Genomic DNA, 14,042 nt, shown 5'->3' on the forward strand with positions numbered 1-14,042 from the left:
TAGATTACAGTTTAATGATCAAACAGGAAAAATAAGTGAAAACCTTTCATTGGAATCTATTCTTTAAAGACACCAGTACACACAGGGAAGTTTGTGAAAATGCAACCAATCTTTAAGTTCTTACTCATTCCATTAAGTTGAGCTATCTGAACACTAACATTCCTTTTAAATGTTGAGGCACTCATTAAGTTGTCCTTGTTTACCCTTCCATCTCACTTCAGATGTCACCTCTGAACCCACTTAACCTACCACACCCACTGGTCTGATTCCAGAATGTATTTCTTGGGAGCCCAAATCATTCTCTGTGGACCATCTCAGAGTTCCCACTAAAGCCAAGCTTTCAATCTAATCTCACCTCCCCAGCAACTTTCAACTCTTTAGGACCAGGAACATGGTATGTACAAGTCTATGAACTACAATAATTCATTCTATATTAATAATGTTGTAATTTTAAAGTACGGAAATGAGAACTGAAGGGAATCTCAAAAGCCTATTATTCTAACCCTTCACTCTTTTCTGAGATTTTAAATGACTTGTTCCCAGAGAACAACTAAGGACCAGAATCCAGATCTTGAAACTCTCGTGCTCATGCCATGCTGCCTTGTCTTTGCAAACTTATAGGATTAAACGAGGGAAAGGAGAAATTTAGTTCACTCCTTCACTTCTATCCATGGTCAATTTTACAAGCCTTTTGGAGGAGATGAAGGGCCTTGCTCACAATTATGTGGTTCAGAGCAGAGCCAGGATGGAAACTCAGATCTAAACTGAGGGGCAGCCCTGGCCGGTTTGGCTCAGCGATTAGAGCATCGGCCTGCGGTCCGGAGAGACCCGGGTTCGGTTCCCGCTAAGGGCATGTACCTCGGTTGCAGTTTGTCCCCGGCCCTGGTTGGTCGTGCGGGTGGCAGCCACTCGATGTGTCCCTTTCACATCGATGTTTCTCTCTCTCTCTCTCCCTCCTGCTCTATCTGAACAAAGAATGAAAAAGTGTCCTCGGGTGAGGATAATAAATAAATAAATAAATAAATAAATAAATAAATAAACTGAGGGGCAGTGCTCTTCCCCCATATCATAATGATTTAGCTCACAAATGGAGGTGGTGGATATAGAACAAAGGTCAGCTTGTCCCGGGGACCAAAATCCTGCCAGGCCTGTTTTTGTACAGCTTACAAGCTAAAAATGGTTTTTACATTGTTTAATGGCTGGGGGAAAATATTTTTAAAAGTTAACTTTTATGAAACATATAAAACTCTAATTTCAGTGTCTATTAATAAAGCTTACTACAGTCACAATCATTTGTCTAGGTATTGTTTACTGCTGCTCTTGTGTAACAATCCAAGAGCTGGAGAGGGAGCGAGACCTCCTGCAAAGTCTAAAATATTTACCATCTGGCCCTTCACAGAAAACTCTGCCCAATCCTGGTGGAGAAGGAACATTCACGCTCTTAGAAATCAGAAGAAAAGTTGGACTACCATCAAACTCAACAATCCTCAGTTTAAAAAAACAAAAGGTTTGGACAAAACTGACACCCATCTTCACTCTACCACATCTTCAGCTGAATGAGAGGACTCAAAGTTCACATCACTCACATAGGCAGGGGAATGGGACAGAGATGGCCTGCAAACACTGGTGTCTCTAGAGCGAGTCTTCCCCACTACCCTATGCTGCACCCAAATGGCTCATAAGTTCTCTGCCAGCTCCCTGTCACATCATTCCAAGATAAGAGAGCTTCCAATTCTGAGAGTAAATCAGCCCAGCTAAATGGAGGCATCCAGGGCAAAGCAAGCCCTTTTAGAGTCAGCCACTGGAAGTGGAATCTGGCTGGCACTGACCAGTTGCTCCCTGAATCCTGGATCCCTGGGTCTTCTCATCCAAGGAGGATAGTAAGAAGGTGGTATTTCCTTTGTTAGAAAACTTTCAATTTAGCTCCCAGTTCAATTTTTTAATAGAGCCATTTAAAGATGTATTAATGCAGTAAAAATAAGCTGTTTGGTTGGGTGTTTCCCTACATATATTTCAGTTCTTTGAAGCTTCTTCCAAATTATAATCTCAAAATAAGAGTGCTGTAATTTTTAGAAAAGTTACGTTTATGTAATTTTTATAGCAAGCTACACTATATTATACTCATGTTCAGTTATGAAGTCCAAGACTGTAAAAAAACAAAAACAAAAAAAAAACAAAAAAAGTCCTAGTTTATTTATTATGACTTCCTTAACATGAAGTTATTCTTGTTCTAAAATAGTCAGCTCTGGATGAATTCCAAAACTGACATAAGCCTACTTCAGGTGTTTTGAAGAAACTGAAGAGAATCAGAATTGGAAACAAGACTGGAATATAAAATCTGTCATGTGATCATAAATGCAAGAAACTTATTGTCTGAAACCACCATTAAATCAAATTTTCTGTCCACACTCATAAAAATAGATAAGTATATATTCTAAACATTGGTTGCACAGGGTACTGAAAGTTACTTTCAGTAACGTTATTATTTCTAATATTTGCTAACACAGCTAATTGCTTCAGTCTCTAGAACTGCAATAACACTGAAATCTGCGATAGGCTGAAAACATACTTATTTTTTCATGGACTATGCTAGCTATCACTTTAATGGCCAATTTAGTCTTAGTTAGTAAGATAGCATATCAGCGTTTTAAACAATGTTAAATTACACACTTTCCAGCCCATCCTGGGATATGGGGTAATAAAAACACACCCAGGTCTTTCATTGAAATCCTAAACAGGTACCACACACGTTTAGTGCAAGTGACAAGGTTACTACTCTTGGAAGGAATTACTTGAAAGTTCAAAATGGTAAGAGATGGGAAACTCAAGCCACTAAACTTGTTGAGTTAAAACGAGTCGGGAAGATCGTGACATGCAACTTCATACAGTTACACTCTGCGTGCGGCTGGTAAGTCATGGTTTCACAAAACTACACAGAAAACAAGGAGAACGTACGTCATACAACACAGTCAGGGGTAGATGGAGAAGGACAGACAATATGGGCCAAACCCAGAGAAGAGAGACCAAGACCCTGAACGGAGAAAGAGCCGACTGGGGCTGATGAGCAGCAGTTCTTCACGAGGCCCACGCGGACCGCAGGGCTCCGCGAGTCGGTCGGTCGGTCGGGCTCTCGCACAGACACACGGACTCTGGCACCAGCACCCACTCTCGCCCAGGAGCGGCCGCGCACTGCCACTCGCTGCCCCTGGGGTGGGGCGAGACGTAAAGAAGTCTGCTGCCCAGAAAAACGCTTGCTCTCCCCGGCAGGGGCCCCTGACCGTGGAGGGTGGGGGAAAGGTTACATACGCACCTGCATTGTAAAATCGGTCCAGCACCGTGGTCTCCCCAAAGTCCAGTTTTCCAAAATGGAGGGTCTCCAGAGTGGCGCCCACCGTCTCACACGCCTCCCGCAGGCACTGCAGGGCCTCGCTCTCGGCCACCACCTGCTGCCCCTGGCTCTCTTCATTGATCACGTACACCACCGTGGTCCGCCGGCCGCCTCCACCACCCGAGTTGCCCCGGCAACGGGCGGCGCTGCTCCCGGCGGTGGCAGCGGGACACTCAGTGACGGGGGCGGTGGCACTCTCCACGTTCCAGAAGCTGCCCGCTGGCGGCGGCGGTAGCTGGTTCTCCTCGCCCTCGGCTACCGCGGCCGCTCCTCCCCTCCAGCAGCTGCCGCCCTCGGCGACGGCACAGAGGCCCGAGGGGGCTAAGGGTGGCACGGCGAACGTGATGCCCTCGCCCGCGTCCGCGCTCATCTTTCCCGGCCGCGGGGCTGCTGCGGCAGCGTCCCCCACCCAGCCGCACCGTCTGGGCAGCCTCAGCTCGGGGCTGCTCCGCGCACGGCGGGCTAAGCAGCTGCCATCGCGCGTCGCGCCTTCCGCGCCGCGCCGACGCCTCCTCTCGGGCGCCCTTTCCCCCGAAGGGACGCCGCTGCCGGGCGACGTCTCGCTCCTCCTCGGCGCCTCCGTGGCCGCACAGCTCGCCCGCTGCAGGGTGTAGAGTACAAGGGGAGGGACAGCGCTTCCTTTCCTTGGCGGGCGGACAAGTCGGCTGGCAAACCTGCCGGGCGGTGCAGCTCAAGGGCGCCGCGCTCGGGGTGCGGAGCGTCCTAACTGCCGGTGCGGAGCGTCCTAACCGCCGGCGCGGAGCGTCCGGTCTGTCAGAGCGCGGCCCCAGCTCCTTCCGCGCCGGGCGCTCTGGGAGGGGCCAGGAAGAGCGCCCTCTGGGTGGGGAGCCAAGCTACCTGGCCAGCACCTTACGGGCACGCAGGCTCCCTGGGCTGCGTGTCGGAACAGATCCGCCTCCCCCCTCGGCGGCAGCTCGCCTTCATCTGTTCTATTTCCTCCTCCCCTGGCCTCCTTTTCCTTCCGATTGCTGCGGCCGCTGAGTCCCCGCGCCAGCCTCGCCGCCGGAGTGCCGGCGCGCCTTGCAGCCGCTCGCCCAGTGGGCCACCGGCTTCTTGCCGCCCACTCGTCGCGGCTCTGAGAGTCAGGGCCCGCCCCAGAGGAGGGCGCTGCTGGGAAGCTGGAGCCGGGACTAAACAGATTGCGCTGCGGTTCCCGGACCTCAGTTCCAGCGCGGCGCGCGGCCAAGGCCCTCCGCCCCCACCGAAGAAGACCTGGCATAGGCAAAAGCCCAAATAGGGTGCACGCGAAAATAGGGTGGCGCAAAAAGTCTCTCCTGCGAAGCTGGGGTCTCCGGAGCTACCCCAGAGGCATCTGCAGCGCTTCCTGCGGCCACGGCGCCCCCCGCTGGCCCTTGCCGGGCTTGCTCGACAGCGCCGTCTGGAAGGACTCGGGCCGCCCCGGAGGCCGGCGCTGCGAAAGGCGGGAGGGTTTCAAGCAGTGCTCTGAAGCTGGGGCCTGAACCGGGAGGGTGGTTTATTCGTGACAATGGCGCTCGGTAAATCGCAGGCCAAATTGATCAGGTCTTCTCCTGGCACATTTCATTTAAAAAAATCCCAATAGCTGTGCTATCATTAATGAGTAATTGATTAGCTTCAGCTCTGGACGGATTTAGCATTCTTATTTAGGATCTTAACAGCCCCCACCCCCACTCCCAACACATGTATGCTACATACTTGGGATAGAAGACAAGGTCTACACCCGAGTCAGCAAATCATCAGCCGCAGTTAAAAGGGAAATTAAGAGACTTACTCTCTTCTTTAAATTGCACCCCAGGGAGGAAAAAAAATGCTTGGATTGTTTAAGAACATTAAAAAAGAATCTACTGCCCTGGCCGGTTTGGCTCAGCGGTTAAAGCATCGGCCTGCGGTCCCGAGAGACTCGTGTTTGGTTCCTGCTAAGGACACGTACTTCGATTGCAGTTCGTCCCGGCCCTGGTTGGTCCTGGGGGTGGCAGCCACTCCATGTGTCCCTTTCACATCCATGTTTCTCTCTCTCTCTCTCTCTCTCTCTCTCAGTTCCTCTCTCTCCCTCCCACTCTTCCTGAACAAAGAATGGGAAAATGTCCTCGGGTGAGGATTAAATAAATAAATAAATAAAAATTTTTTAAAAAGAATCTACTTATTTAAAGAGCAAAAACGTGTAAAACCTCAGAAAACTTCTCCACAATGTTGTAACTAGGAAAACCAGTGAAAAGTCAGGCTGCTTCAGGCCTGGCCGTTTTGGGGGGGGATCTGAAATAGGCAGCTGGGAGGATAAACTATATATTTTTTTTAACACCTGGAAGGACAAAAGTAAGGGTGATACAACCTATAAATCGGGATGAATTAGAAGTAAAATGACTACCTGGATAGCAGCCCTGCCTCCAGACATCTGAGTAAACCAGACAAGAGTCTCAAATCCTGAAATTGGATTAAGGTAATTCCAGGACCTGACTGTCAAAATTCACTCCAGAGTAAACTAAGATCATCCTGGGCCATGGATTCTTTCTACAAATATAAGAAGTATAGGTGTAGGCCAATATTTGGGTGTGTGGTAGAATGGTGAACTAGGAGCAAGAATATGAACTGAAATTCTCACTTTGCCATCTGTTCCTGAGTTTTCCCAGTGTGAGTTTTCCCCACTGGGTCCACTGTCCATTCATATCCCCATAGTCTCTGTATGAATTCAATCAATGGGCTGGGGCTGGCTCCCTTCCTTTCTGTGGAGCCAGGACAGGAGGGAGGGGGTCTGAAGGCAGAAGAATATTGGGACTTTATGATCTGCCTGTGGCTGGCTATGTTCCTCAATAGGAGGTCGTTGCTTTTCTCCAGTGGCAGATGGTACAGGACTCACTTTCTTTTTTTTTAAATCCTCACTCCAGGACATTTTTCCATTTTTTGTTCTGCTAGAGTGGGAGGGGGGGAGAGAGAGAGAGAGAAATCCACGTAAAAGGGACACATCGAGTAGTTGTCATTCCCATGACCCAACCAGGGACGGGGACAAACTGCAACCAAGGTACATGCCCTTAGTGGGAACCGAACCCGGGTCTCTCTGGACCGCAGGCGGACGCTCTAACCGCTGAGCCAAACCGGCCAGGGCTGGGCCTGTTTCTTTATCCATAAATTAAAATGTTGAATTAAATTGAAAATTCTCTGAAGCTCTGATGTGCTGTGTTTAAGTGTTCAGTTGAGATACCAGTTCTTATGCTGAATTGAAATGCATAAAGAATGAAAATGCCACTGGATAACCAAGTAGTAGATGATGGAACTTTCTCTTTATACAAATATTTCAGCTATTACATATAAAAAGTCTGAGGGAGTTAGAATATCACCATCACTGTTAATGGATTTGGATCCAGGTATGGATCATCAATAGCCACTAATAGCTCTAAAAAAGAGATAACCAGATATCATATGCCTCCTGATGGAAAAACACACCACCAATTAAGAAGTAGTCATACCAAAAACAGTGGGCATGAATCTCATCTAAGCCTTAGAATCCAAGGCTGAGAGTCAACAACTAATTCCAGGGGATATTTGAAAATGTAGGTCAAAATACTCTGAAGATGCAACACGTAGAATCTAGACTGTGGAAAACTAAACTGTGTAAAACAAATAGCTCACACTTTCCTGCACAGTTAAGTTACTACCATTGTAACCGATGCTGTTCATTTTCTAGTAATAACATGGTCAATGGGTCACAGACCCATTTCCATTCAAAAAAATAATAATAGTAAGTGGCCACCACCATGCTAACTGCTTTATATGATTACCTCAAGTCTTCCATCCTTATAGATGAGAAGCCCAGGGGGAAAAAAGGTTACCCAATGTCAGACAAGGAGTTAGTAACAAGAACAGGATTCCAATCCACTGCCCCTAATTGTAATGAGGTGGTAAGATTATCGTGTCAGCCTGCTTTTTTGTTCTGGACGTGCAACCAGTTCATCTAACAGCCACATAAAGTTTAAAAGAAGGGAGATGAGAGATTGAGACAGAGTCTCTTTGCCAAATTTGGAATTAAAATATCATGTCAAAAGACCATTTTTATTTCTTATTCTGGGAGCTGTGTACAGTGGCTGTGTTTCCAAACTCTTACATTAGAAGCCAGGGAGAGTGAAGTCTGGGAATCATCTGAGGCTAAATTCAACAAGGCTGGACGTTTTGTGATGTTCGATGCCTGTTTTGTCGTGAAGTTTGACATGTGTTATAATTTATGCTATTTTTTTACATACAAATTATGTTTGGGATTTCTTAATCCTCCAAGAAAAGTCTGCAAGATGAACCTTGTTTCTTTGGATATCCAGTAGGTTCGAATTATTTCTCCAACCACTTCAGCAAAATCCTGGGCGATGGTTCTTAACCGAGGGCAAAGATCAGATTCACACAAAGAGATTTACACTGACTACTTTAGTATGCCTATTGGATTTGATAAAACAACTTTATCATATAGAGATCTTATTTTTGGAGTTCTTTTCATCTTAAGCAATTCAGTAAATGCTTTAAAATGAACACTTACTAGAGTTTTGCTACAAAAGTGATACTAGGAACTTAGCGCCTAAAGAGATTAAAATAAACTCTAAAGGTGAGTAAAATCATCCTCCTCAGGCAAGCATAGACCTCTATCTGTCCTACTATTCCTCTTGCAGAAGCCATATTAGTGGGTAATGACACCCCCAAATTTTTAGCATAAGAGGTTACCTTGAATTTCATTATAAGTCATTTTAAAATCATGCATTACTTATAAAAGACTTAAAATATAAGGAATAAGTTACTTTATTCAATTAAGTGTATGTTAAATTGAATGAACACGGTAAAAGCTATGGTAGAATCCAATCTGTTAAAATATTTAGACAAATAAATTTTTACCTGTGTTTTTCACCACAAATTTACCATCTACCTTATTTTTTGAATCACTGTAATCTAGCAAATATTTAAGCCTAAATATAAATGATAAGAGTGTTCAGGAAATGGTTAAAGTAAAAGAAAAAAGCAAGAAAGAAAAACGTGGCTATTTAAATTTAGATTAAATAAAAATAAAAACTTAGTTTCTCAGTCACAGTGACTACATTTCATGTTCTCAATGGCCATATGTGGCTTGTGGCTATTCTATTGCTCAGTGCAGACATCGAACATTTCCTTCATTGCAAAAAATGCTACTGGAGCCCTGGCCGGTTTGGCTCAGCGGTTAGAGCGTCGGCCTGCGGTCCTGAGAGACCCGGGTTCGGTTCCCGCTAAGGGCGCGTACCTCGGCTGCAGTTTGTCCCCGGCCCTGGTCGGTTGTGCGGGTGGCAGCCACTCCATGTGTTCCTTTCACATCGATGTTTCTCTCTCTCTCTCTCTGTTTCTCTCTCTCCCTCCCACTCTACCTGAACAAAAAATGGAAAAATGTCCTCGGGTGAGGATAAAAAAAAAAAAAAAAATGCTACTGGACAGTACTGTTATAGAAAGCCATTTGCCATAAGTTTTCAAAGGATTTGTGATTGTTCAGTTAGCACTATATTAGGCTTTAGGTGTGAAACAATAGTAAAGTATGATCCCAGTGGTGCTCAATCTGAAGAGACAGATATATAAAGAGATTGAGCTGCAACAGAGTATATACCAAGAGAATGGGAGTCAGGGCTACACCTGTCCATGCAAAAATATATGAACGTGAGATGGTATGGTGAATTCTAGAAAACTGCCAGTAGTTCAAGTAGTAATATGTGTAAAAGTTGTAGCAGTAGTGACCCGTCCCGCAGGTCGAGCAATGAGGACTCTAGAGGGGGAGTGAGGATGAGGAGGGACAAGAGACACGAGAAATGGAGACAAGACAGGGCTCTGATCAAGTCTAGTTTATTCTGGGGAGATCTACAGTATATATAGGGCAAGAAGCAGAAAAACAAGAACATTTGTTGCCAAGCATGTTTGTGGTAACCACCCTGAAGCAATTTCAAGTAAATATCATGTAAATATCATAGGTGGAACAAAAGATAAACAGAGCATAACTGGCTGAGTAAATGGTTACTTAAAGGAATGCAGAAACATTGTATACAGAGATATCCTGCCTTGGGGCAGGAGATGGCAGAGCAGATTTTAGCAAAATGGATGCCATGCAAACAGTCTCCCACACAGTAGTAGTTGTAGTAGTAATACCAGCTTCATAGCTATGCTACCACCACCATTACTACCACTCTATGGCTACTCTTATTATTCCTATAAAATGACCCCTCTTACTACTACTAGAGGGCATGTTTGATGGTAGTTGTTAAGAAACAAATCTGGAGCCCTGGCCAGCTTGGCTCAGCGGTTAGAGCGTCGGCCTGCAGTCCGGAGAGACCCGGGTTCAGTTCCCGCTAAGGGCACGTACTTCGGTTGCAGTTTGTCCCTGGCCCTGGTTGGTCGTGCGGGTGGCAGCCACTCGATGTGTCCCTTCACGTCGATGTTTCTCTCTCTCTCTCTCTCCCTTCCTCTCTCTCCCTCCCACTCTATCTGTACAAAAAAATGGAAAAATATACTCGGGTGAGGATAAAAAAATAAATAAATAAAAATTAAAATTAAAAAAAAGAAACAAATCTGGAAACCAAGGCTGAGGCCAGATTTTGAAGCATCCTGATGAATGGTAAGTTTAAATTTGTCCTGCAAGAAAAAGAGGCATTCAGGAATGTTAAGCAGAAGAGTATGGTCCCATCTATATTTTAGAAAGAAAACTGTGACTGGTATAGAAGTCGGGACCTGTAGTAAACCTAAAGGAAGTTGAGAGACTTCTGCAGTATTCCAGGTGCAGCCTAGTGATTGGGCAATGTTCTCCTATCTTAACTCTCCTCAAGCTGGAATGGTGTTTGATGGAATCTTTGATACATTTCTTCTAATAGCAAATTGCCAACATTTTAATTTCTCTTTCTGTCCTAATAAGCTAAAGCAATTTTAATACAGAGATATGGTTCTCTTCGCATTTTGTGAAAGGAAGGCCAAGGTCTCATGTGTTTAATGTGGCCCATGCTCCCCCACACCCCACCCACATACTCACCATCTCCCACACTGTCAGTTCTTCTTCCTCACTTTGACTAAAAGTATTACTAATAAAGGCATCCTTTTAGTTTTCAGCGGTTCTCAACCTTCCTAATGCCGTGACCCTTTCACACAGTTCTTCATGTTATATGTGGGTGTGTCTGCATGTGGGCAGACCTGCCTGGAGACTGACAGAGGAGCGGTGTCTTGGTCCCTAAGACCATCGGAAATACGTGTGTTCCAATGGTCTTAGGCAACCGCTGTGAAAGGGTCATTCAACCCCCAAAGGGGTCGCGACCCACAGTTTGAGAACCTCTGGTTTAGATGAACAAATCATGAAAAATATGTACATGGGGCCAAAACAAGGGTTTTTGTATAAGCAGCAGAAACAAACTCTGAGTGTTAAAAAAGAAAAAAAAAAAAGAATTTTTTATGTGAAGATGTTGGAGCTCACAGCATCAATACAAGGCTGAGGTTCAGGCCCAGAAAAGACAGAAAAACCAAGAGCCCTCAAAGGTCGGGAGCTTAGGTCACTTCACAGGAACAGTATCTGTGACTTTGTTCCAAATAGACTTCACAGTTATTTTCTTTGACACTACAGTTGTTAAAGACATATGTCCTTTAAGATTAATAGTACTGGTTCATGAATACATAAGACAAATCAGTGAGACAGAATAGAAAGTACAGAAATAGACCCAATTACATATGAACATTTCGTATAAGATAAAAACAACCTTTTGGAAAAGAAGGCCTTTTAAAAAGTGATGTTGGAATAACTGCCTGGCCATATGGAAAAAATAAAATTGGATTGATTCTCCACACTACACATCAAGAAAAATTCCAAATGGATATGAGATTTAATTTTTTTTAAATGAAACTATATGAGTACTCAGTAAATATATGGATAAATTCTTTTCAACTTAGGAGCTAGGAAATTTTTCAGGACTATGACTCAAAATCCAAAAGGAAAAAAATAGATAAAATTGATAGCATTAAAAACAAAACATCTTTACATGGCAAAAGACATAAAATAGCAAACTGGGAAAATATATCTGTAACTGATATCACAGCTCATAAAACAAGTTTCTAAAAATAGAGAAGAGACCATAGTCTTATAGAAAAATGAGCGATAGAAAGCCACAGGCATTTCATAAACATGGAAATACAGGTGTCATTGACCCATATAAAAAGCTGCTCAGGCCCTGGCCAGTTTGGCTCAGGGTTAGAGAGTCGGCCTGAGGTCCAGAGAGACCAGGGCTCAGTTCCCGCCAAGGGCACATACCTCAGTCGCAGTTTGTCCCCTACCCTGGTTGGGTTGTGCGGGTGGCGGCCACTCAATGTGTCCCTTTCACGTCGATGTTTCTCTCTCTCTCTCCCTCTCTCTCCCTCCCACTCTATCTGAACAAAAAATGGGAAAATATCCTCAGGTGAAGATAATAAATTTTAAAAAAAAGCTGCTCAGTCTTATTTATAATGATATAAATGCAGATTAAAATTACACTAGCATTCCATGTTTCACATACTATTTTGGCGAAAACCCAAAAGTTTGATACCCACTATATTAGTGAGAATGTAAGAAAATAGCCACTCATCCATTTCTGGTGGCATAAAAAAATTATACCTGCAGAGAGAAATTTCACAATATCTAGCAATTATATATATATATATATATATATACACACACACACACACACACACACATATATACATATATATATATATCTCCTTTGACCCAGCAATCCACTTCTAAAAAAAATTTTTTTTTTATCCTCACCCAAGGATTCCATTTTTTGTTCAGACAGAGTGGGAGGGAGAGAGAGAGAGAAAGAGAGAAACATCAACATGAAAGGAACACATCAAGTGGCTGCCTCTCGCACGGCCCTGACCCAACCAGGGCCAGGGACAAACTGCAAGTGCCCTTAGCGGGAACCGAACCTGGGTCTCTCCGGACCACAGGCCGACGCTCTAATCACTGAGCCAGACCGGCCAGGGCCACTTCCAAAAACTTATCCCAAAAATACAGTGATAAAAGTAAGAAAGACATTTTTTACAATTTTAGTACAATTTGCTATTTACAATAGCAAAAACTTGAAAATCACCCAAGTGTTCATCAGTCAGAAACTGGTTTAATAAACTGTGATATAGTCACTAAAAGGAGTACTATGCAGCTATTAAAGAAGGAATGATGACTATCTCTTTACCATAACCATTTTGTCTACTTTTCTGGTTATTTACAATGGAAGGATATTTCTAAAGGGAACTCCCTTTCATGGCTAGAATCTGAAATCCAAGTAACTATTATTTTTAAACTAATGTGTTATATTGCAATTGAATTTTGTAATATAAACATGTACATACACGTGTGTGTGTCTCAATTTTTTGATAAAATGGCCACATACTATAAATAATTTTCTAATTTTTTAATTTTAGGTATTAGACAACAGGCAGTGCATGACAGAAAACCCTGAAAACAGGGAAATGAATGAGGTAACCATTTTGTCAGGAGGCAATTACTGGATAGGGTGTAGGGAAGAAGAATGGCAACAGAGGCCAGATGCCTTTGGTTGAGGATGAAAAGATTTGTATTGGGGGAAGCTTAGGTGGTTAGAATGTGAAGGACAGAGTATTCAAAAGGAGGAGGCTATGCAGAGACTGCATAGAATTCCAGAAATCTGCATATAAGATCTTTTGAGATTTTGACTGAATGCCATTCTGCTTATGTATAGGCTAAAATCCTGTAAGGGCAGTCAAGAACAACTTCTGGTATCAGGAAGCGATAACATGAACAGTTTTAAGAACTTACCCAGAGCTGGTAATAACTTGGGTTCCCTCCATCCAGAGCAGAGAAAACTCATTGAATACATGGAGCGTTTATCCAATGTATAATCAAGGGCCAGGTGTTGTAATCCTACTTGTGTGATGAAAGTGGACTAATAGATGTCATCACACAAATAAAAAGCACAAAGCTTGGGCTCAGTGCTCCATCTCTGATTCTGACAGATTGTGTTCTTAACAGCTCTGTCTTTTCAGAGGACAAGAAAAATGATTAAATGCATTTTCTACTATGTTCAGATTATATCAATCACGTGTAGATGTTTGTCTCTCTACATAGAAGCACAGTAACAATCTATTTAAGATTCAAAACTTATTTTTCATTGTGGCAAAATATACATACCATAAAATTTATCATTTCAACTATTTCTTTTATTTTATTTTTTCTTTATTGATTTCAGAGAGAGAGGAAGGAAGAGGGAGAGAAAGACAAAAACATTGATGAAAGAGAACATTGATTGGCTGCCTCCTCCATGCCCCCCACTGGGGATTTGGCCCACAGTCTGGGCATGTGCCCTGACCGGGAATCGAATCAGCAACCTCTTGGTGCATGGGTCAATGCTCAACCACTGAGCCACACCAGCCGGGCCATTTCAACTATTTTTAAGTGTACAGTTCAGTGGGATTAAGTATATTTGCATTGTTGTGCAACCATCACCGTTGTTCTTCCCCAGAACTTTTTCATCTTCTCAAACTGAAATCCATATCCATTAAGCAATAATTCCTCATTGTTCTTTCTATCCAGCCTCTGACAATCACCGTTCTACTTTCTGTCTCTATGAATTTGACTACTCTAGGTACCTCACATAAGTAGAATCTTACAATGTTTGTCCTT

General features: G+C 43.8%; 1 protein-coding gene across 3 annotated transcripts in view; it reads right to left on the bottom strand.

Annotated features, from left to right (window-relative positions):
- Positions 1–4,406, bottom strand: part of MAP3K5 (mitogen-activated protein kinase kinase kinase 5) — a 203,011-nt gene extending 198,605 nt beyond the window's left edge. For 2 of the 3 annotated variants that reach the window (XM_036247958.1, XM_036247956.1), the window contains exon 1: positions 3,311–3,869. In XM_036247958.1, the coding sequence (XP_036103851.1) occupies positions 3,311–3,758 (448 nt within the window). In that variant the 5' untranslated portion in view covers positions 3,759–3,869. Of the gene's footprint in view, positions 1–3,310 lie in introns of all 3 variants that reach the window. The other variant, XM_036247957.1, reaches the window with a different exon arrangement.
- Positions 4,407–14,042: the final 9,636 nt, after the last annotated feature.

This window comes from Molossus molossus, unplaced genomic scaffold, assembly GCF_014108415.1.
Source record: "Molossus molossus isolate mMolMol1 unplaced genomic scaffold, mMolMol1.p scaffold_m16_p_8, whole genome shotgun sequence".
Taxonomy (NCBI): domain Eukaryota; kingdom Metazoa; phylum Chordata; class Mammalia; order Chiroptera; family Molossidae; genus Molossus; species Molossus molossus.